General features: G+C 42.4%; 1 protein-coding gene across 1 annotated transcript; it reads right to left on the bottom strand.

The window, feature by feature from the left end:
* Nucleotides 1-1,312: 1,312 nt before the first annotated feature.
* Nucleotides 1,313-23,839, bottom strand: cab39 (calcium binding protein 39). The gene is made up of 9 exons (XM_012856108.3): nucleotides 23,641-23,839; nucleotides 18,180-18,335; nucleotides 11,886-12,050; nucleotides 9,005-9,123; nucleotides 8,359-8,527; nucleotides 7,118-7,177; nucleotides 6,552-6,617; nucleotides 5,938-6,081; nucleotides 1,313-3,284 (listed from the first exon to the last, which is right to left on the bottom strand). The coding sequence occupies exons 2-9, from the start codon at nucleotides 18,291-18,293 to the stop codon at nucleotides 3,096-3,098; spliced, it is 1,026 nt and encodes a 341-aa protein (XP_012711562.1). The 5' UTR covers nucleotides 18,294-18,335; nucleotides 23,641-23,839; the 3' UTR covers nucleotides 1,313-3,095.
* Nucleotides 23,840-25,061: the final 1,222 nt, after the last annotated feature.

The following is a 25,061-nucleotide window of genomic DNA, read 5'->3' as shown; positions in this document are numbered from 1 at the left end:
AGTCAGAACACCAATTTTCAGGTGCTTGTACATATTTTCAACTGGATTTAGGTCAGGACTTTGACTAGGCCATTCTAACCTCTGAACTTTTAATCAGATCCATTGATTTGGATCTTTGTAGGTTTATGGCAGTTGACAACCTGCTGGAAGATGAACTGTCACCCCCCATTCTTAATGAGTCTTTTACAACTTTTAACAGGTTTTCTTCCAGTATCCTACCTGCTCAACTTTTTCCCCTTCTACCTGGATTATTGAGATGCATCAGGACAGCATTGGCCGGTGTTTAGCTCACTAGTTCAAACTCTTATAAGCCTCCCAGCACCTGCACAAGAAGCTTAATTTGTTTTTGTTTTACCAATAATTACTAATCATTTTTTATTAGTAATGTTTACCTCATGTAAATATGTTAGAACACTCAGGTATTAAAGTTTGTTTAAAAAAAACAAATTAAAAACTTGGGGACAAGTGTCTTTACAACCTTTGAAGTCCATCCTAACCTGCCAGAAAAAGATGAATAAAAAAAAACTCACATAGACCCTGAGTCAGACTTTGAGGTTAACAGTCATTAAATTCCTTTGTACACCTTCCTGTTTTGTTACAGTATTTACGAAAAATGAGGGATATTTGCATTTGACAGATTTTCATCTTTAATGATACTCTAAAGGCCCACTGTAAAAACAAAGATGGTAATTCTCAATCCTACAACAGAAAACACCCTACACCACATTATAAAGCTGTCCCTACAGGCACATCTGAAAAATAAAAATAGAATATCATGAAAATGGTTCAATATTTTTTGTCACTCGATTCAGAAAGTGAAATCATACGTTATGTGGATTCGTTACACGCAAAGTGAAATATTTCAACCCTTTATTTGTTGGACCCCAACCAAGTATTGAGTGCATAGAAATGGACATTTTTTTAGCAGCCATTTGTTACAAATGTGCTTTTATTTATCTTTATCCAATTTTCTGACACTGAAATTGGGTGTTTGTTGTGTTCAAGCCACAATCATCAAAATTGCAAGAAATAAAGGCTTCAGATATTTCACTCCAGTCCACACAATGAATCTGAGTTTGACATTGTGACAAGAAACACTGAACTTGTTCATGTTACTCCTTTTTTCAGATGCACCTGTACTTCTTCCACAGGTAAGGCTCAAAATGTAGTTCCAGAAGACAATTTCGAGTTTAGTCACTTAACGTTTTTTTTTTTTTTAAAGTGGAAATCCATCACATGACAGAAACAGAAGGCATTTTGTTTTTAATCTGCAGGAAAGTGTTTTATTGCCATGAAGAAAGCTTGAGACGGCTGCATTTTTATCTCAAATGTTTATTGAATCGTTGGGCCCAGGCCTTTGACACATCAGAAAGCTCCCACACACACTCACTGCTGAAACTGGAGTTAAAGTCAGCAAGGGTTCATTTTGTTTCTTCAATACTGTCTAATGCTGAAAAGGGTTGGTGGTGGGTGGGGGGTTGGGGGTGCAATTCCAGTACAATCCTTAGTACAGCATCATGCACAGCCAGTGGAGCAACATGCACGTTCAGAGTGAATGACTGGGCTCTTACAGTAGTGTCGTCTGCTCAGATGCTTTTTAAATCTGCTAACGTGACACCGAGAAGCCCACTCGCTGCAAATGAAGACAATATGCGGCTTTATCGTTGTTCTCAGCGTTAGCGCGGCCCCAAAATAAAATAAAAATAAACACTCTGCTACCCACAATGCTTTACACTCACCATTACACTGGAATTCTAAAAAGGCTCAAACACAAAGAGTCGGGTGATGGTAAGGAGGGGGGGGGGGGGGGGTTACGCTGGAGGCTCACAAACTGTGGGGGGTTAACATGGCACTCTGATGTTACTAACCAAAGCGGTGAGGAGAAGAAGTCGGCTCCTGTGAGGAGAAATGAATCACCCAGCACCTCACACAGTGCAAACACACACACACGCGCTTTAATGCTCTGCTCGCCATCTGTAATGCTCCGCGGCACATTTTCTGCACAGATCCTCGAAATGTAGATGAGCCTGGGGGCTTTTTTTTTTGTGACGACATTCCTCCGCTGTACAAATTGTTAAAGATGCTATATGTTAGCTAAACGTAAGCTGGCCTTTTAAAGTTTCTGTACAAAGCAGCCCCACCAGCACTCGTTTCAGCAGTAAATGAAATGCAATGTCACTTCTCTTACGCTCCAGAAAGTAACTTGACACGAACCAAAAACCTGTTTGTTTAAGGTAAATGTAGATGTACATGATATAGTTTTATGTCAAGGTTAAACAAAAAAAAAAAAAAATCTACAAAGCAAAAAAAAAAAAAAGGCATATGTACACAGTCACCCTGTCCCAGATAATTCAAAAACGAAAAATAAAAAAAGGACCCAGATCATGGCGTTTACCTGCTTTATACCTTACAACCCTCCTCCTCTTACTGTGCTTCAAGTGCCGTTTAGTAACAAAGCACACAGAAAGTAGCTAACGGTTCTGATGGCATCTGTAAAAAGAATCACGGTCGCCCTGTCAGGCGAAGGACAAGATGCAAACTGAAGCGCCTGCTGCGGTGCGGGTGGGTCTGGAAGCGGGGGGGCCGGACATTGCGGCGCCGACGCCAGGGACAGCCATGGATCCGTCACGGTTCAAGTCATGCAACGTCGGCTCCGACGCTCTCGTTCGTACCATTTATCCCCCGGTGTCTTCGGCGACATTCTCGCGGCATGTGTGCGCGTGTTTCGTTAGGATTCGTATCCAAGTTGGATTTTCTTGTTAAGCCTGCCTTGGTTACAATAAATGGATTTGTTCTTTATGCGACGAACCGATGTGGCAACATAATAAACCAAAAGCACCTACTACTTTTTTTTTTCTGACATCTTTTGAAAGAAAGCATTAAAAAAAACATCTGAAACGTTCTGAGGGGCAGAAGAGCTGATGACTTTCTGGTGAGCTGACGTGGGTTTGGTTTGTTCTCGTTTGTTCCTCAGTCTTTGTTCAAAAACCAGAGCGGTTGCTGCCGATGGGTCCGTTAAGCAGACGCCGCCCCCCGGGCGTCCTCCAGAGCCGGTTCCTGGCGGCTCCAGCCCTGCCCTTTCCGCTCACCCCCCCTCAGGCCTCCTGGGGTGCGGGCCTCTTCAGGTCCCTGATCTGTTTGATTAAGTAAGTCTTTTCATCGTTGAACTGTTCGTCCTCCGTTCTGTCGTTCTGGAACTTGCTGAGGAACTCGATGAGCTTGGTCTGGTTCTTCAGCAGGATGTCTAGGATGGGCTGCGTCTTGTTGGGGTTGGCCACAAACACCTGGCAGGGGACAACAAGGACAGGTCAGGTCAACACACCAGAAGGCTTTTTTTTTTTTTTTGCAAATAAAAATCTAAGCGGAGCATGCATTTGTTTGACAGCAGCATCCCATAGCATGGTGCTGCCACCACCGTGTCTCACAGAGAGCAGAGTGTGTTCAGGGCGATGTGCAGTGGTAGTTCTGCACCAGAAATGGTGTTTGGATACCAAAGTTCATCCAGAACGTTTCATGTTGGGAAGATCTGTGGAGTCTACAGTCAATAGTTGTCCTGTTAACAGAGTACAACCGCCTGAGCCGGGGATCATCTCAGCGCCTGATAAACACAAGGCTGGTGGATGTTTCTCTGGATGATGCTCTCCTTGCCAGGTCTGTCAATTCAGGTAGACGGTTTCCATCTTCAGATGACGGACTGAACAGTTCTACAAGTGACGCTGAAAGCTTGGGGTATTGTTTTTGTAACCTACGCGTGATTTAAACTTTCTCTCTGACTCGTTTGAAGTGTTCCTTGGTCTCCATGTTGCTGTTTGTTATCTGATGTTCTCTGACAAATCCCAGAGTCCTTCAGAGGACATCTGTGCTCACATTGACAATAAATTACACACAGATGGGTTTTTTTTTTTCTCTCCTAAGGGCATACTGGTCACCCTGTATTATTTTAGAGTATTAGGGAGAAAGGGAGAGCACAAATTAATGTCACTATTTCCATTTAAACAATTAACGATAGTTTAAAAAATAAACAAAAAAGAAAGATTAATTTCCTTTGCACTTCAAAATTATCCACCTCTTTATTTTGGTCTTTTCCAGAGCTGATATTTCTCATCTCCCCCTAACTGTCATGGGGCCTCCCGTAAATGTGTGAATTTAACACAGATCATAGACCTAAAATTGTGTTCTTGCGTTATATTATTAAATGTGATTAGTTGGGTGTGTTCACAGATACGTCTCAGCAGTAAGAACCAATCATCTGTGATTATTCTAAGGTCAGCCAGGGAAACTTGGCCGCCTCGCCCAGATCCCAGTGGGTTTGTATGGAAACACAGATACGGGTGGTAATGTTGACAGAAATAGAGGCCCCTGGTCAACATCTTATTAGTCAATACCTCCTCTGGTTACCAGATCCCACCACTGGGACCCGTACGAATGCATGAAGACCCTGGATCTGGACCCTTCAGGGCATCAGAGTCACGTTTAACGCGCTCTCACAATTAGTGCTAACCTGGAGCCAACATGCAAATCTGACTAAAAATATCCTTATGATCGTAGATGTAAGGTCACAACATGTGCAATAGTTTTAGGGGTGTGAATACATTTGCCAGGCGCTGTATGCTGGACTGCCTTCATTCAGAGGATTACACTGCTGATGCCCAGCGCCATATCATCACTCAGAAATGTTCACAGTAAGGGAGTGTAGTATCAGCATCTTTATGTGGGTTAGATACAGCCTAAGATGACAAATAACTACTAAAGTGTAGTTATTTGCCACAAATATATACAAAGTTTATCACAATGAAACTAAGACACGTGGAAAGTTTGGATTTTGTAGACTTCAGAACTTTTATTACAGCATGACATTTTTTTTATGAAGTCCCCTAATATAAAACAACGGCGCTAGCAGGGACGGGTACCTTTAACGTTTAAACCAACACCTGGCAATCGGTACCGGTTCTCAATGGTACCTATTTTTGGTATTTTTGTGCGTTTATGTAGTAATAAATGTTAGATTAATAATAGCACTTTCATTTTAATTTAAACTTGTTTGGATCTAGAAATGAAAGGATTTCTGAATTTTAATACACTGTCTGAATCCACAGCACATAAAACTCTTTTTTACCAACAGGTATCAGAGGCACAGTGTCACTGAGGTTGGAAGGTCATAAACAGGATGGAAGCTGTTTATGAATCAAATTCAGGGACTTTAGTGCAACAGTTTCAGAGAATAAAACCTACATTAAAAACATTGCTTTTACGGGAAGTCGGCAATAACCCAGAAGTCACTAGATTTTTCGCTAGTTGCTTTTTAACAAAAAAAGGATCGCTGGAAGGGTCTGAACAGTCGCTAAATATAGCGAGAAATCGGCTAGATTGGCAGCAGTGACCAGGTATTCCTCAGATTAGACGTAATCCCGGCGCTAGCCTTGTACTTCACATCCCAAATATTGCAGCGAGGGTAATCTGCAGCGCAGAGTGGAGACGTACTTTCAGCGCTTATCAGCCATGCTTGCTTTGTTGACTGGACCAGCGGCTGCTGACGTCATCACGCTCTTGTGCGTGCAATGCTGTTCATGTTCGGCATGGAAAAATTGCCTACTCTTCCACTCCCTTGGTGTCAGTGATGCGTTTAGGCACTGAAACATGGTACCATTTGGTTTTAAGTGAATTGGTACTGTGGTACCGACAGGATTCAGTCGGTACCTCTGGAAATAGCGAATTCGGTACCCAGCCCTAGGGGCTAGTTAATAAAACTTTGGATAACACATTCATTAACCATATCACTTAACTCAAGTATTTAACAAAATCAAAAATGGATCCAGCAATGGAGGAAGTGGTTTGAGCCCATCCCTATAAAGCATCAGGGCAGAAAACTGCTTCATCAACAGATCGTCAGTCTGCTGTCCCTGTCCAAGTATTGCTCAGCGGTTAAAAGCACTTTACCTTAAACACGTGGAAAGCCTCAAACTGGATGTTGCGGCTCTTGTCCCGAAGCAGATTCATCATAAGTTTGAGATTCTCGGGCTTGCTGATGTATTTCGTCATTATGGTGAAATTGTGTCTGTCGAGGAGCAACTCCCCGAGCAACTACAACATCAGACAGGCAAAGAGAAATGGAATAAATTAGACAGCTGACCCAGACGTGATCCTTAAACCATAATCAAATAACTGGATCCAAAATCAACAGCTTGCATTCCTTTACTGACATTCACATTTAAAGTCTTCTTTTTGAAACCAATAATCATCATGAGAGGATCATGATCAACGTGATGAGGCAAAAAGCTGAATCGTCAGACTCGTGTGTTGAATATTAACTATGACTCATTTAAAATCATACTATTCAGACATTCAGTCAAATAAACCTCAGTCTGCACAGTCTAAACACAGGGAAAGTGAAGGAAACAGGCTTCAGTCAGCGTAGCGGCTAGTTTATCTGTCCAACCACTAGATGGCAGACATGAGGCGACAGGAGCAAACTGCAGAAACTAAACTCTCTATCAAACGGGTCTCTAAACAGAGTAGGAGCCCTTTTTCAACGTGCAACCAGCGGCTCTTACCTTGAGGGACTGCCGCTTAGTCACGTAGTTTTCCGAGTGCAGCAGCTTCTCATATTCGCTGAAGAACTAGAGGTAGACAGACGCAGGACAGCAGGGAGACAAAACGGGGGTTAATAGCTGTGATTACAGCCAAGAAGATCAAGCACAGACCTTCACAGCATTATCTGTGTCTGATATCAACAGAGGGATCAGAAAGAAAACCTCCCACACAAACTGACAGTTACTTTGTGTTCTCGCTCTGAAGAGCGCGTCCCAAATGGCCGAGATGGACTCGTTAAGGAAGTCTGAGACAAGCTGATCAGCCAGACCAAGTGTTCATCTGTCGCTGTTAAAACTAAACTTATCTAAAGTTCTGAATGTCAGTGCAATAACTAAAACTTAAAAGTTCAACAAGAAGATGCAGATTTCTTCTAATAATCTATTATTAAACGTAATCATGAAGAGTTTCTTTCAAACCTCAATATGTTCTATTAACAGCTACGGTAAGTGGTTTTAACAAGTATTTTCACCTTTTAAACCCTTAAAGATTTTCACTTTTAGTGAGTTAGAGCTCAGCGTGAACTCACTCTGTCATAATGCTGCTCCAGGAACTCAGCACTCAGTAGCTTGTGTCTTGTGAGGAGGTCCTGGAAATAGAAAAAAAATGATATTTAGGCTACCGTCAGCGTTAAACACATCCTTATGACTCATAGAAAGTGACATTTTAACATGTTCAACACATCAGACACAAACTCTGGGAATGCATGTGAATTTTGTCTCAATATAAAGAATGTTGGCCTATGGGTTAGGATGTGTCTATAGAACCAGAGGTCACAGGTTCAACTCCCAGTTGGGGCGTTCGCAGAGGGACAGATATCTGACTTTTTGGACTCGGATAGGAGTCTCATCAGACCCTAAAGACCTTTTGCACCCTTTAAGCTTCTCAGGAAGCATGGTGGTCAGCGCAATCGACTTATTTCATTCAGAGAAAAAAAGGGTAAAAATATTGTCTTGCGTCGCTTTTTCAGACCCCTCTGATAACTTATTCAGAAAAGCGAATAGAAACAAATCTAGTGACTTTTCTCTCTGTTTTAGGCTTTTTAGCAGCTTCACTTGAGATCAGCAAACCGTCTAGTGTTACTGTCTCATGACAACTGCTAGAGCTGTGTGCGGTTTCCCTTTTCCCTCGGCGCTGCCTCATAGGCAGCTGCCTCGTCCTTAAAGCCCTGCATTCAGTCAGAGCAGTGAGGAGACCTGATCTGTTTTCACATTACAAATATATAACAAAAAAGCTGCTGATTATGATGATTCTGCCCTGGTTATAAAATTTAGTTTTTAATCTAGTCTCTTTTTCCTCTGTAACTGTTGCACTAATTACCTGATTACCACACACCTTGCATCACTTCGGCTACCTTCACACTACAGACCTTGATGCTCAGTTTAGATTTTTTTGCTGCAATCTGATTTCTTTTAGAGGTGGCCGTTCACACTGCTGTGAAAAAGACGGATTTGGTTCGCATTCCCTATAGTGAGAACGTAACCTTATTCACATTGTTCAATGCGAGTGCCTCTAATTACTGTTTTTGGTACAATTAGATGTACATAGAGTGGATTCAGGCAATGCATACAAACTCATACATTATTTCATAAAGTAATGTTTTGTTGTTAAATGAGATTTTAATGACAAAATGAAGGGGAGACCAAAAATAAATCAATTTCTGCTCCTCACTAACAGTGTTACTGTAGTGTTTTACTGTACGCAGGTGTTGCAGCTTTAAGAGCTGACGCCGCGTGATTCGCCCCCAGACGAACCACTGGGCTGACTTACTTTGAAAGTGGCAAATGCGTCTGAGGCGATGTCGAACGTGGACATCTCCACGTATCTGAAGAAGTCATAGAACTGCTCCGACAACAGCGTGATCTTGGCCAGGGGTTCGTGTCTGATGCACTCCCTCAGCATGATGCCGCAGTTTAGGGCGATGTCTGGGGACTCGTACCTGCAGGACACAGCGAACGTCAGCTCACAGAAAACTGCATTTAAGGGGTTGGCTGGGTAATAAATATATAATATGAAAAAAATAAATAAAATTAAAGACAGCAAAGGAGAAAGTTTCCATCAATGCTAGACATGCACAAAGAAACTTGGATGGCATCTGATTTTTTAACTCATTGCCGCCGACTGGTTGCAAAGCCAGAATATCCTCTTGTTTTCAGATCAGTGAACGCACCATGCATTATATCACAACAAACACTCTTTAATGCGAGTGCTGTTAGTGAAGGAAGAAGACCGAAAGTTAGCTATAGTCTTTATGAGTAAGGTGTTTTAAAGGGAGGTTTGAGGAAGTTCAATCAGCCTGGCCTCTCACTCACACCATTTCTGGAGTTAAAAGGAATTTCAAATTATACTAACATTAGCAAACAGGAATTTAGAATAAAAAAAACTAGAATGAGGATTAATCTGTGCCGACTCTTACCCTTTCAGCAACATGAAAAGGATGTTTTGCTGGGTGCACAGGTACTCTACAGTAGGTGTCCGGGTGCCGATTTGGCGCCTCAGGATGTTGTTGAAGATCTGTGCTACGTCCTTTTTACCCTGTTGGTGACAGAAAAACACATCAACTCCTGACAACACATACTAAAACTTCAGGATTCTTTTAAAAATTACTAATCCTCTATATTAATGAGTCTTGTGATCAGACCTGGTATTATTAGTCAAGCAAGTGACGAACGTTAGCAGTAATAACTATCATCGTTTTGTAATTTTTATAGTAACTCTGATGTAAAAGTTAATCTGGGTTATTGTTGTTCAGCCTAGGAAGGCAAAATACCAGCAGCAACCAGAGAGTAGAGGGTCCTGGACACAAGACGACAACAATTGCTCCTTTCAGACAGCAAGAGCCCATTTCTTAGTTCCCTTCTTTGTTTCTGTAGTAGAACAAGAACCACAGCTATCCTGCAGAGCTGCTTTTTGAAGCAGATTTATGGCATTTTTCTCAGATCAACCTTAATATATCCATAGTTCCTTGTAGAAGAATTCATTACCTTTCGATCTTCAAAATCTGTGATGTTATAACAACAATAACATGGAGGTGGGTATTGGGTTTCTGGTGTAGCCAGAAATTGCTTTGCGGCCGGGCCAAGTAAAAAATGGGTGGGCCAAAAAATTATAATTGAAAGTACATTTATTTGTAAGTGTTTGTAAAATACAGAAACCTTTGTCGTCACCTTTCACAGCGGCAGGTTTGTTAACAACCTCCACCCTGACCACACATTATGTCCCCTGTATTTGTGCAGAGCGTCTCTAAGTGCGTAATTACATTCAAGGCTGAGTGTGAAGTTGTTCTCCGAGCAGATGTTTCATGTTTGTGCTCCAAGCGGACCCAGTGAGGCATGGACTCCTGCTTTGCCTTTAACCCACTAGCATTAGTCTTAAGCCTACAGCAAATAGCAATATAGGAAATAGCACTTTTATGTAGTATCCCCAAATTCTACAGCCACAGCCCTTAAGGCTCTGCGCTTCACTGCGTCTCACTTTTCTACACAGCCTAGATGGCTATAGTAAAAAACTACAGGCTATTTGGGAACTAATTGTCCGGTCCCAGAATAAATGATGTTCAATGATACCAGGTAGATGCGATGAAGGGACTGGAAACAGTTCTTTTTTTCAGTTCTGCGCTGTGTGTGAGTGATAAACATTGTGGGTAAAATGCATAAATACAGACTGTAACACGCTTTTTATAAAGAGAATGATGAATGAGGGGTCTGAGCTGAAGCTCCCAATGTTACAATAAATTCTCCTTAAAAGTAGGCACCAACATTACACCATGTGACTAAATTGAGTATGCGCTCCTGAATTCAAGCACAAGGTGACATAGCTGTCCCTCAGCTCCCCTACCCCATAAAATAATCTGATTGTCTTCAGTTTCTCTGTGTCCCCTAAGAGGAAAGTCCCGTTGGGCTCACAGCAGTATCCAACACCGACTTCACATGCTGACGCTTTCTCAACAAATGGGATGTTTCCAGCATCTCCTTGCATTTGGCTTAATACAATCCTGCGGCTCTTAGGATTTCTCCCTGTGCCGCCGGTTTACTGAGAAATAGAACATGAAGCTTTCTGTTTTCATGTTTGGGACAAGCATAAACAAAATTTTATTCTGCTTAATTTTTTATGATTTATTTGATGACTTTAAGTGACAACCCTATCAAAGCTTTATCCCGAATGTCTGATAGGGACATTATCCCAAATGTCCCTATCAGACATTTATTTACAGCTGTAAATAAACATGAGAAACAGCTGGAATACATATGAGTAACCTACTGGAATACGTAAAAGTAGGGATGCACTGATATGAAAATGTAGGGCTGGTAATGATATTCGATCTTAATATAGCCCTTATGTCCGATAACCGATACTTACCGATGTGTGTACACATTTACATTTCTAAGGAACAAATGTCGATCATTATGTTTTTATGATTGTTGAAAACCCAAATTGTTATCAAGATCACCATGCCCCATTAATCGCCCAGCCCTACTGTGCTACACACTTTCCCTTTTCAGAAGATGGACTGATGCACTAGCCAAGTTGCAGATGGTTGCCCTGAATTTAATAGAAATGGTTGAAGGGAATGAATACCTCTGTAGGGCTGCAGCAGTCGGCTTCACCCTAAAGCACAACGTCACCACGTCCATTCTTGGGCTTAACGGAGCCGACGCTCGACAATCTAACGTTGAAGTTACCCTCACTCCTCTACCGCTCTTAAGATCTGATCACCACTTCAACTCATGCTTCTCATCTGCAGAGCAAAGTCAACCAGAGGAGAAACCTCTCTGTAGCACCAGTGGCCCCTGAAGAGTCTCCCCAGGTCCTCCTATAACCACCACAGTTCTTCAAAGCTTCTTGATTCGACGGTGTCCCCCACAGAGCCACGCCAAGGATGACGGTTCACAAAGACAAGAGAAAACTTTTAAAATCTCCGTCCTGCTTCTGTCACATGATTTGTAGTCCATCACCAACTCTTTGCTCCGAATGAGGAGGATGTACCGGTGTAAGAGAGGAGGTGAGCGTGACTCACGCCATGATCAGGTGAGTCACGGATGCCTGACATAATCCAAAGAGGTGCGAGTTTACACACGAATCAACACAGGCGGGTCTGCTGTGAATAATAACCACATTTCCCTGCTGCAGTTAAGTAAAACATGCACCTACACTCACGTAAAGTACACTTTTTGTTAAATAATGGATTCCCACTTGCTCAGGGTCGAAGGTTTTCCCGTTTCCATCCCGGCCTCCTTTCGACTCGGATCGATATTTCTCCTAAATGGACAGTAAAAGACAGAAAACAAAAGCCTCACCTCGAAGTCGATGAGCTGCAGGTCTGCGATGAGGGTGCTGAGCAGGCCGCTGTTGTAGAGCTCCTGGGCCAGCTGGGCCACCGCTTCCGTCTGCGGCTCCTTTTCGTTGGTGCCGTACAGGATCTCCTTCATGGCCACCAGGCTCTTGGACACCTCCTCGGCAGCCTGAAGACATCACAAACATCAGCTCCTGCAGCTGCGCCGCGTGCCGGACGGAAGGAACCTGAACGTGTTACAGCACTGACGCTTAACCGGTGCCGCCAACGCCACTAACGGCACTAACGGTGACACACCACGTTATTATGTATGAGTTATTATGATGCTTGACTGTAGACTAAAGGGAAAACCTGCAACGTTCCAGTAACTTCCAGCCTTTTCCTCTTACTCAGTCGGGCATTGATAACTCGTCATTTGTCACACTTTCACATTTTGAGATGTTCAGTAAAAAAAAGGAAACATGAACTTTTAACTGTCTTATAACGTTGCATTTATTAGTAGACAGTCGAACGTAGAGAGACAGCTCTACCGCATGTTTGATTTTCCTGTAAATATATAATATAAAATGTGTTTTTTAAAAAAAAAAGCCTTTTCTAGAGAAATCTGATTGGTAGAGAGGAATCTGAATCAACATCAGCAGGCCAGAGCTTGACAACAATCAAGAAATCAGCCCCAACATGTCTGATCATTACTTACACGCCGCGCCCCGATAGTCCTTCGCTTTGTCCACATTTATTATGTTGCAGCCATTTTGTGCCTCCAAAGTCTGCACGCGACATCCCATAATGACAACAGAGTTCATTTTTAAATAATTTCAATGTGGTAAAATAAAAAAAAAAAACCTAAGAAATCACATGCAGTATTCACAACGTTTGCGATGAAGCTTAAACTTGAGCTGAGATGTTTCTACAGTTTAACTGCAGTCTACCTGTGCTGAATTCATTAAGCCTGGATCAGATTTATCTCAAGGAACAAATCTGGAGAAGGGAACCAAAAACATTTCTGCTGCTTTAAAGGTCCCGGTGAGTAAAGTAGCCTCCCTCATCTGTAAATGGAGGAAGTTTGGAACCAGCAGGACTCGTCCTACAGCTGGCCATCCATACTGACCAATGGGAGAGTAGAGGGAGGTGACCAAGAGCCCAACGGCCACGCCGTCTGACCGATGCTGTGTGAAGAGAGGAGACCCTTTCAGAGGGACAACCCGCTCTGCTGTAATCCTCCAATCAGGACCCGCGATGTAGGCTGACCACACACAAGCCCCTCCTTTGTAAAACGCACATGGCAGCCAGCAGCTTGGTGGAAACCCGGCACCTCTCCTTCCATCGATACCATCCCCATGGCGAAGCAAGGAGGTGGCAGCATCATGCTGAGGGGATGATTTCCAGCAGTAGGAAGTGGGAAACCAGTCGGACGAGAGGAAGAGACGACTGCAGGAAAAGTTTAGACACCTCGTGGAATGACAGCAAATCCAGAGCAGCTCTTGATCTCACACTGGAGCGACGCTTCATCTTTCAGGAGGGCACTGAGCCAAGATACGAAAAGGAGAGGCTTCAGGACAAACTGGACACGTCTTCGAGAGAAGGAGCCCAGACTTTAATCCAATGAACATCTCCGGAGAGATTTGTAGAAGGTTGACGGTTCCCATCAAACCCGATGGAGCTTTAGAGGTCCAGCAAAGAGGAACTGGCAGAAGCACCTAAAGATAGGCGGGCCTGGAGGTGTGGGAGTGTATTAAAGAAGAGTTGAGGATGCAAATACACGTGATTGCTTAGTTTTATGTTTTTCAGCTAAAAATACATGTCGTTATTATGGGCTGCAGTGTGAAGAATTTTGAAGGAAACTCTATTTAACCCATTTTGGTATGAAGCTGTAAATTAGATGTGGAAACAGTGAAGCATCATCCAAGCGAGTAGTTTCTAGGCGCAGGGAGTACCTCTCCACTCTGAGCGCACGGTTCAGGACAAGAGCAACAAGAAATCAAATGCTAGGCTAGCTTTCTTTTTTCTTACATTAAAAAAAAAAAAAAAAAGTAAAAATTTGACTGCATGTGCCTTATTTTTCGGACTATAAGACGCACTTAAAATCCCTAAATTTTCTCCAGAACTGATGGTGCGCCTTATATACGATTACCGTTGTGCTCATGGACCAATTTTATGTGGTACGTTGTGCTCAAAAATCTGTTAAAATGTGTAAATACAACTTTGGTAAGCAATGAAACCGCTACACTCAATGGATTTTTGGAAAATTACTACCTGATGGGAAACCTGAGTAGTCTACAAGACTGCCTGTCTGTAATGTCGGACCTAGAAGTGGATTCATGTAAAGGCCTCCACATACTTCTTCACTCCTGCACATACTCAAGGCGGACTCTGCACATACAGGTACGTGGTGTCACACTATAAATTTCTCCGGCGGTAAGAAGTCTTTACGTGAAACGGTTTTAGTATATGTGACACAGAGTTTGATACACCGAGCTGCTCCAAGCAGTTACATTTACTAAAGTTTAATTTATTTTGGCCTTATGTTAGAAACAGGGCAGTTTAGACCAACTGCTCTGTCCTCCCCACAGAGAGCTGTGTACGTGAAGAGGCGGAGTGATATTAAATACCTGGGAAGAATATTTAGTGCGCCTTATGTGTGGACAAAGACGCGTTAATTCACAGTGTGCCTTATAATCCAAAACATACGGTAATTTTTTTTTAAATCGCTGTATTTCAAAAACTAAGCTCAGTATTGTACGTGTTAGAGAATGAAATAAATTTAAATGAACAATCCAACTTGCTTCCTTAGTAAAATATAAAATGTATTAATTTATGAATGTATTAATATTAGGGCTGGGCAAGTTAACGCGTTAATTTCGCGTTAATTCATTAGACTATTAACGGCGATATTTCAGTGTCAGTCAGCGGGCGCGCTGACTGCAGTGCGCTGTCACGGCAGCACTCTGGTGCTCCCCCTCCCCTCTCGTACATGGCTCAGCGGCGCCAGCCAATCAGCACGCAGGCTCAGCCTGGCCCGACCACTCAGCTCTCACACAAACTTAAGACACAAACAGCTGAGAGAGACCGCAGCAGCGGAAAAACATGAACCGGGGAAGTAGCACCGTTTGGCTTTATTTTAATACCGTAAATGAAATCAAGCTGTATGTTTTGTAAAAAGCCGGTTCATTTCAGTGGAAACACAACAAATGTATCTAAGCACGTGAAAAAACATGAAAACGTCGAGCCACAGAAACGGAGAGAGGAGACGAAACTTCTCTCATTGCCCCGACAGACCCACAGACGTCTCTGACTGAGGCGTTTCAGTCCTCCAGGGAACATCCAGGTAGATCAGTGGATGGATGGATGGATGGATGGATGGATGGATGGATGTTACTGGAGCCCACACATAACATGTAATTAAGACCTTGAAAGAACCCAGTATATATATTAAAAAATGTTATTTAAGAAAAGATAACATTAGCTAATCCTTTTTTTTTATCCCACGACGGGGAAATTTATAGGATTAAAGCAACAGGCAGGTGCACACAACACAGACACAATTACATAAGGATTGAAATATATAAGAGGTGGATTAGCGAAAAAACACTGAACATAACATTATTATTATTATTATTATTATTATTATTATTATTATTATTATTATTATTATTATTTAATTGTAATAATAAAATAAAAACCACAAAACCCAAAAGGTCAACAGTTTCATGATACATCAAGCTTAGGGACTGGCTAATATACAGCAGGTCAAAAAAGGCCATATTTTGGCTGCAGTGCTTGCTGTTCTCTTATGAAGAAAAGATCAACTAGTGCACTAAATTCAATAGATAGGTTGAAAATATCCAGTATAAAATAAGTGCTACAAATGTTACAACACTTTTGTTCATATGGCAGCAGAACATTAAAATAAAAGTGCTCTTTACACTACTTTTGAATTCATTCTTGGAGTTTGTAAATACAATGCGATTAATCGCCATTAATCAGGGCGATTAATCGCGATTAAATATTTTAATCGTTGCCCAGCCCTAATTAATATGTAAAATAAAAATTCCTTTAATGTCCCTCAATGGGGAAATTCGGGAAATCTAAGAGCATAAAACAAAGTATTTCAGTATGAAATCACATATTTATACATTAATATGCCATATAAGCATACGTTTATGAAATTTGTTTAAACAACACATTTCAGCATTAAAACATGTTTTTTTATGTGTAACAGCATCTCTGCTCTTTGTAAAATAAAAAGTGCGAAAAACGGGTAAAAATTCTGTTTGTCCAATTAAATGGACAAGCAGCTTCCTCAGTACAAATAAATGCACTGGGGGAGCATAAGAGACCCATCCAAGATGGTGGCCGCACATAAACGTCAGCTCCAATAGGCAGCGCCACTCCATGGGGCGTCTAGCCATTTAATGTCTATGAAGAAGACCCGTTCACGTGAGTTACTGCGGCTCAGAGAGCAGTAACATGAGTAAAGTTCAATAAATTCCTTTCTTAGACACAAAATGAACCTTCAAAATTATTTTATGTGAGAACATAGCCATGTAAAGCTGAAATATCTGCTCAGTTTATCAAGACATGGCTTTATTGTTAAAGTACTCAGATGTTTCTCTTTACCGTTGTCTGCCTCCCAGGCTGTCTGCCTAGAGGCGAAGTGGAAGTTGAGCAGTTTCCTTCTGTCGGATGTCTGCGGTTATTGTTCAGCGTATTCACTGTTTCGTTTGCTAATTAGATTAATGGGTGAGATTTATGTGAGGCTACATAACCGGATAGTTTTAATTAACTTTAATGTCTAAGTGGAGCGATGAGTGCGTTTGTAAATTCTAATAATGCAGACATTCGGTAATGTTGATGCTGGGAATATTGCCTCATTACAGAGAACAAGCCTGACTGCAAACATGTTGATATGCTCACGGTTTTAGACCGCTGCTTAAAACCCTTGTAAACATTAAGCATCGTTTAGGCTTGAATGCAAAAGATTCTGTTTTCAAATACATTTGGATCTTTACTTGATGTTTTTAAAAGGTAAAAGAAATATATATATTGATAGCATATTAAAAACATTTCAATATTTCATGGATTTTCATTTATAAAAAGATAAAAAGGATAGTGACAAGAGGCAAAGAAGGGACATTTAAAGGTGTATAAACTGGAAGGAGTAAAAAAATACTCCCACAAGCAACTGAGTTGTAACTTCCTATAACAAAATGTGATGGAGATCATAACAAATAATCCTGATTAGTCGAGTAAACTGTTATTTGCAGCTCTACTGGTGAGTATGGCTGGGTGAACATGATGGCGGCAAAAATGTGCTTTGGGTGGGTAAGTGGTTTAATTTATTTGCTTTTTTTTCCCTTCATCTTGATGCTGTGTAAATAAGAGGAAAAAAAGAAGACCAGGACTGTTTGTCACTTAATTCTGGAATAACTTCATACAAATAACGGGACGACAAAGATTTGAATAGGCTCTCTTTAAATAGTAATAAAATGTTCAACATTAACCACCAGATGACATTTAATTAGCCATTAAAAAAATCATTCGTTGTCTACTGGAATTATTAAATCTCAGGCGAAGTCAAACCTCGGTAACTATAGACCATCAAACATTGCTGAGCAAGAATATATGACGCAACCTCTTTCTATACATCCTCCGCTCACTCCCCACTGCATCGCAGCCAGCTTGCAAGTTTTACAAACTGCTGATTGAAAACAAGCAGGTCCCACGTGCCTGTCAGTCTAAAAAAGGCGCATGCTAAGCATATTATTAAGCATATTTGCACAGCTGTTATGAACAGCTTCAGAAAGTGTCTTTATCTCCACGTTTTCTCCCCCTGGCTCCTAACACAAGGCATTCAAAACATATGTGCACGCCCTCCCTTCTGCACTGTGAGGGTTTGCATCAATAAAACACTGTTACACCCTTAAAGCTACAGCCATAATCAGAGCAGCCTACTGGAAGCACAGTTATTTCTGTGATAAGGAGAGAGATAATGACAAGGGCTGTTAAAATGTGATCAAAAAGCGAGACGTTTTTATGTGACGTGTATCCCGAGTCCAGCAAAGTCACCTCCTGCTGCAGGCTATTATTCTACTGCCCTGAAAACTACTGAGTCCTTATTTTTAATGACGTATTTGACGCGGACTCTATCAGCAAACGTCCAATCACAAACTGTTGGGACCAGGGACAAAAAGCATCTTGTGCGGGACATCTTCTTACGCAGGTACCTAACTCCACAGGCGGGGGAATAAAAGAGGAAAACACGGAGCGCGGCTCGGAGACACCCCCCGCCCCCTTTTACCTTTTCCGCCTTTTTGTCCGAGATGTCGTGCTTCTCCAGCACGGTCATGCTGTCCTTGAGGTTCTTGACGATGTCCGCGGGTGACTTGTGGGACTTGCCAAAGGGAAAAGGCATGGTGGCGAGTTACCACGAGTGACCAGGCAGCGGACTGTCCACCTGAGGAGGGAAACGTAGACACCGGTGAGATATTCCCACATGTAGAGAAGCCACAGAAAGGCACCATCAATGTCAGCTTTCAGACGCGGTGCTCCCCCCCGGGTATTTAAGGCTGCTAAAGTAAGTAATTTCCCCCTGGGATTATTAAAGTATGTCTGATTCTAATTCTAAAGCAACAGGCGGCCAGTGAGCGCACCTACAGAGGGAGAAGTGTTGCGTGTCCTCGCGCCCCGTAGGCACCCCCCCTTTAAGTCTGACCTTTGAAGCTTTAATAAGTAGAGATAAAATCAGGTGAATCAGCCGGTTAAAAGCTAAATGATTAACTATGCCACAGGCCCGGCGACACCGTGACATCACCTCGGACCTCCGTACGAACAGAAACTCTTTGCGATCACCGAGAAATATAAGCCGCCACCCAGCTACAGCGGTAAACAACAGGTGTCCAGCTTTTAGGAGTAAACACACCTCTGGGAGCGTTCACTGAAAAACACCTGCAGCTCCGGATCACGTGAAGCCAGCCCTGATCCAGTGAGCACACAGGACCCCCCCCCCCTCCGACACCCCCGACTCACCAGGATTTAAAGGCAAAAGAAATATTTCAGATGGCCAAACAATGCTGGAGGTCATAATGACTAGCTACCAGTTATAACACCTGTATTAAGGGATCTGGCAGTGCGGTAGTGATCTTTAACTAACAAAAGGGTATCTTAGACACCAAGTGATGGTCTAAAGCTGCCACGCTGACCCTGCAGCAGTCACAGTCTGCTCTGTCCTGGCACAGCGTCCACATTTAGAAAGCAACGCTAGCTCCAGGAATATGAAGTTTGAGCGGCAGCCAAGTGGGAGGCGTGTGCAGGCGTCCAGTTATATATTTATACACACACGGTGTGTCATGTGTGACTAAGCTGTGACCTAAAACCCTGTGTCACAGATGAGCCGTGCACTTTGTGACATGCCAACATCATCACTGACCCAGACGCGCCTCGTGTCCAGCAGGTGGCGCCGCCCGTCTCCTCCACGGGGCTAATGCTCGTTCACGCAACATGAAGGAGGCAACGCATACGGCAGCTCGCCGCTTACCCACAATGCCCGCGTTAGGGCTGGACGATATAGAAAAATAGCATATTGATAAAATATAAATCAGATTGAGCGATATCGATAATTATCAACAAATTAAAAACATTTGTTTTAAGTGCAGCCCTGACCATTTTATGCTGTTGCTTATTGACCTATTTTTAGATAAAGACACAAACACTGAATTCAAACTCAACCCTCTATTCAACCAACTTTTTACCGAAACTGCAAGAAAAAAAGTAAAAAAGAAGAACGCCTGCTCTCTGAACTCTAATTGGGGCGGAGCTTCCTGGGTCTGTGTTTGATTAGTTGGGAGGATTAATGACTGTAATATTAACCTACATGGCTAGAATGTATAAGAAAGGAAAACTGTTATGCTATTGAACTGTTTATTGACCCCTTTTTTCTATTGTCGATATACGTCTTTCGATCGATATTTATCGTTACTGAATTATCGTCCAGCCTTAGCCCACGTTACTGGTCAAGCCCCTGTGTGCCGCTGGGGAAGTAAAAACCCTCTGATCCATCGGGAAAACTACTACTTCCCATTCAGAAAGTGGCACGACACCGCATCATTTACATCTGCTGACAAAAAGGTCCCCAAAACTATTTTCTACCCAAATGCCACGACTGTGCAAGAACACATTTGGACTGAAACCCAAAGTAAAAAGAAACTGTTGCTCTGATTAAGGCGGGGTGTCAAAGCTCCAGTGTCCCTGAATCAAACCAATTAATGGATTGTTGAGTCCTGCTACTAATGTAATTCAGGCGTGTTGAAGCAGAGACCTCTAAAAGCTGCAGGACTCCGGCCCTGGAGTGACTGCTGGGTACTGGGGGCAACACCGTTTTAAAACCACAGCTGCAAACCAGGAGACCGAAACAAACTGTAGGCCTACAGCGCGTCTGAGTAAACAGTCGGCGTATTCAAAGCACAAATCGTGTCTTCTTATACTCACTATATACTCACTATAAAAAGCACGACGGCAAAAAGGGCTAATATTCTACGCCACAAGCCAGTTTACCTGAAAACAACAGCGTCGTTTAGCAGAGGGTCACGCTCTATGTCTTTCTTTGTTTCAAACCTGCAAGTGAAAGAATGCGTATTCACTTTTAGATTCTAAAAAAAAAAAGATACGCGATTTGAAAAGGGGATGGAAAATAAGCAACGCTTATACGGTTCCAAGTCTACACTACTCACCACCGGGACTAAACGCAATACAACACTACAGGTGTTCACTGCGACAATCGACACCAACACAAACAAAACCAGACAAAACTAAAACCAACACCCCCACCCAGAACATATAGCCCAGAAAACAAACAATACCTAAAGGGAGTCAGCCAGAAAAACAAGCTTTGCTCTCCCTTTAAAGCTCTTGTCAAACAGACAGTAACAATTTCAATTACATTGTGTATTCACAAGTAAAAAAAAAAAAAAAAAAAAAAAAAAAAAAAAGTTAAATCTGCCACTTTCCTCCAAGTAGTTATTCCTTGCATATCTTTTAACCCTTAGTATAAATTTTTAGAAGCTTTTATCTCTTCTGCATGGCTGTTCCATAGCAGAACGCCCTTCACCGACAGACCCATCGATTTTAATATCCTTACAATTTGTTGGCTCCTCTCGGATTATATTCACAATGAGCTTTGCTATTTTTGATTCTGGTGCCCCAAACTTAAGCAATGTTGCAGGAGACCTTATTATTACTGTAAGAACAGATATGTCAGCGTTGTGGGAACTGATGCGTTTCATTCCTAGATAAAAGCGATTGGATACAGGTGACTTCTGAGTGGAGCTTGGAGGGAGACGGGCGTCCAGGTGGGGTCAGCCGTTAAAAGAAACACAAAAATTACCATTTAACACACGAAATAAGATGGCAGATTAAATGTCTTGTGGCAATTAGGACTGAAGTCGGCTGAAATATTAATAAAGCCCAACATGCTGACATTAAGAAGCTTGATGACTATTTTTTGTGACGTCCAAATTTTAATTTGGCTCTGTCTCTACCACGATGCAAGTGATGTTTTACTGTGATTAAAGCTTTCTGGCATTGTATGAGAGTTTAAAGACGTTCTTTGCTTAAGTAACTTCAACTTAACCTCACATAGGTAATCATTTGTATGGTTCAAACTTTGGTTAAACGATCTAATACATAAAAAATATATATAAAAAAAAATCACAACCGGCCATTTTTAACCAATAAACGGTTCAGCGGGTGAAGTCTAAACTATGATGGCCGACTGGTGCAGACGCGCAGCTGATTGCGTCAGAAATGGCCAGATACGCTGCTAAAGAAAAACGGAGTACCAAAAATAAGTTCAAATAAAAGCTGGAAACGCAGTCTAAAAAACCCCCCAAAAAAAACATTAGTGCACCAGACCACTAGGGGGAGTCCACACCGGGTCAGGTGGGGTCAGGCCACCGGTGAAGAAAAATAATGTGATTCCCAGAAGAAAGTTGGATGGAAGAAAGAAAAAGTGCATTTTCATTTATACCTTTTTAAACACGTGGCCGTAATCTTTTATTTTCTATAACATCAGCATGCTACGCCACGCCAAACTCACGCTACCGCCACGCCAACATTCCACAAAAAAAAAAAAAACGACCCCTTACTCCCCCTAGTGGTCAGGCAGACTTTGTTTTTTAGAGCACATTTGCAACTTTTTTCCAACTTGCAGATTTTGACGTTTGCAGCATTTTTCATTTTGCTTCTATTTGCTGTGATTGCAATTTTTATTTTTTTTATTTTGCAATGCTTTTTTGTGCATTTGCTGTGTTTTGGAGTTTGCATCAATTCTATCTTCTGTGATTACGGCATTTTCTTTTCCAGTGCGTTTGGCCCTTTGTGGCGGGTTCAGCTGCTCGGCCACCGTACTAAACCCTGAAGAATCCCCCGGTTCCTTAGAAGAGGTACACTGAACTAGCTAATAATCAAAAATGAGCTCTGAGCGATGGACCTAAAACAAGCGACGTTACCTGCAGTCCTAAACATAAACCTAATGCACAAACCTTGCATTCCGGTGCTTTACAAGCCAAACGCTCCTCGCTAGTTGATTTGCAAAAAATGTTTTGCCCTGAGTAAGGAAGAAATAGAGGATTTTGCTCAATTTCTGGGAAGACAAATAGAGGAAAAGCCCGAGTCTCTCCACAGAAGACTGACATCTGGGAAGTGGTGTTCATCCAGTCCACAGAGGGGTTTTAACTAACAGGGAATGACTTCATACAATACGTAACTATATGACTCATAAAAAAATTATTAACAAAGAACTAAAAAAAAAAAAAAAGCATTTTTGTCAAAGCAAGTGATCATGTTTTTTTTTTTTTTTAGCTGATGAATCACAGACTTTGATCCTGCACCGGACAAGCGTAAGCGCGGTACCGACAGATCCAATCTCCTCCGAACCAGCAACACATTTGCCGTGAACCCGGTCCAGACGAACCAAAGCCCGCCGGGTTCTGCTGCGCTGCACAGCGCTTCCAAATAAAGCCGCATGACGAATCCTGTAAGCCCTCCACCCTGCAGCCCAGACAGCGGCAGGTTCCCCGCTACGCACCTGCCGCACTGAGATCCATTCCCTTTAGCTGACCCGGGCAACCTCACACTTTATTTTTTATTTCATTCTGCATTTATTTTATTTTTTTTGCAGCAACGCGTTGCTCCGTTCAACCTGCGGCGACTAGCCCACAGAACAAGTGGCACAAAAGGCCAGGGCCTCGGTAGCTGACAGCGAGCACCGCCCATCCGTGCTCTCCATGCCGGGGCTGTGATGGTGTGGAGCCTCCGCGCAGCGCTGGCGAAACAAACCCCGCTTTCCGGGTCGAGTCGGTGCCGTGCAACCACGCGGCTAAACCGGGCTGCCCCTCGCCGTTTAGCTGACTTTGTCTCGGATGTTAACGTGGCCTATAACCTTTCAGCCACCGTCGAGCAGAGCTACCGCTGCTGCTCGTCTAAAAGCGTCTGTTCTCCACCAGCGCTTACAAAGTTGTTGTTTTTTTTGGCGAGAAATGTTAGCTAAAACCCACGGGAACATATGCCTGGCGTAAACCCGGGGAAGCCAGATTCACTGCGCAGAATATGAGGTTAGTAGGCTAGCCTAAAGCTAAGCAGGCCTGCCAGCGGCTCCTCGCTCCAACCCATGCCTGTCTGTAGCAGCAGGCCAGCTTCATCCAGCCCCGCTCTGCTCACTGCTGTATTTCCAGCAGCCAGTTCACATGCCTTCACGCCCCAAATACCTTGTAGATGACGCTTTCTGTGCTGCTCTCCGAATAGGTAGGACTTGCAGAAGGCAACTCAGGTGCTCCGTGGAAGAAAGGGGCTTTGTTTTGCTCGTTGTCTCCCCGTATCTCAGTGTTGATAGTGACACGGCCCCTGGTTCCTCCCGGTTCTTTCTTAGCGTAGCAGTCGTGGCTGCAGCGGGGAGCGTCTTACCGCCACCTCTGGCCGCTTGATGTAATGGCAACAACGCAGGTTTGTTTCCGCAACACCGACGGATGACCACGCGGGGGCGCCCTTATCACGTTGCGGAAGCATCAGGTAATTTGATTGAATGATAAAGACACAAATGTCCTACCTATTATATGGGCCAATCAATAAACAATGTTACTTCAGTTAAAAAAGTTGCTTTTAAAAAAAAAACCGTCAGTTCTATCAAAGAAAACATTTTAAATCAGAGAAAAGCAGTCTTCAAATGTATTTTTTTGAGTCTCAACTATAGTATTGCATTCAAATACTTTTTTTCTTAGATTGAAAAGTTTTTTTCATTGAAGTGAATTTTTGTTAATTGAACATATGTTTTTGATTGAAGCAACCTTTTTTTTTTTTATTGAATAATAACAAAACAAAACTACCTTCATACATTGCAGGGTCTCTGAACATGGCTGCAAATGTGCTTTGTTCTTAAGAGAAGAGACAATAAGGCCCTGGATCCTGGATAAGTAAAGAACCAAGTGTGGAAACCGTTTTCAAACTTCAAATATTTGTGGCTCAGTCCATCAAATCATAGAAGAGTTGTTACGGTTTAGCTGTACCGCTAACAGACAACGCTACGCCTGTGTGGTTCACAACAGCAGTGCCTTGCAAAAGCATTCACTCCTTAGCTTTTTACCTATTTCATTACATTCCAATCTGTCATTTAAATGTTTGTAATCTTATTTTGTGTGAGGGACCTGCACAAAACAGTCTGAGTTGGTGAAGTAAAATGTGAAAAATACTAAAAAAAAGAGGAATTAAAAGGGATATGCTGGTGAAGATTCTCAGTCGTCCAATTCATGATCAATCGTCATCAAAGGAGGACAACTCAGGTTTCAACTTTCAAAATCTTACAACACATCTATAGATTGATACCCCAATCAACACCTCCATGAAGGTAATCACCACATTTCTCCTCGCCAGCAGGTCTATAAAGCTTGGAACTCCACACTACTCCAGACATTTTGAATTGAGAAAGCTTCCCGGATGGGAAGTAAAATGTCTTCATCTTAGGAGTAGAAGTCCAGTTGTTTTTGTTTTTTATCCTTTTTTTTGGATTGAATTAAAAGGAAAAATGGCATGCGCATACGTATCCACCCGTTTGCTAAGAAGCCCATTAAAATTTCTGCCGCAATCAATAACATTTAAAACCCACAAATTTAGTGAAACTAAGTCCCACCTGTGT

Source organism: Fundulus heteroclitus, chromosome 18 (assembly GCF_011125445.2).
Source record: "Fundulus heteroclitus isolate FHET01 chromosome 18, MU-UCD_Fhet_4.1, whole genome shotgun sequence".
Taxonomy (NCBI): Eukaryota; Metazoa; Chordata; class Actinopteri; order Cyprinodontiformes; family Fundulidae; genus Fundulus; species Fundulus heteroclitus.
This window is presented reverse-complemented; position numbering and strand designations above follow the sequence as displayed.

Coding starts and splice junctions, on each gene's coding strand:
- cab39 (XM_012856108.3), bottom strand. CDS start 18,293: ATGCCTTTTCCCTTTGGCAAGTCCCACAAGTCACCCGCGGACATCGTC. Junction 12,051..18,179: donor CGGACAAAAAGGCGGAAAAG/GTAAAAGGGGGC, acceptor TGATGTCTTCAG/GCTGCCGAGGAGGTGTCCAA. Junction 6,618..7,117: donor TGGAGCAGCATTATGACAGA/GTGAGTTCACGC, acceptor GTCTACCTCTAG/TTCTTCAGCGAATATGAGAA.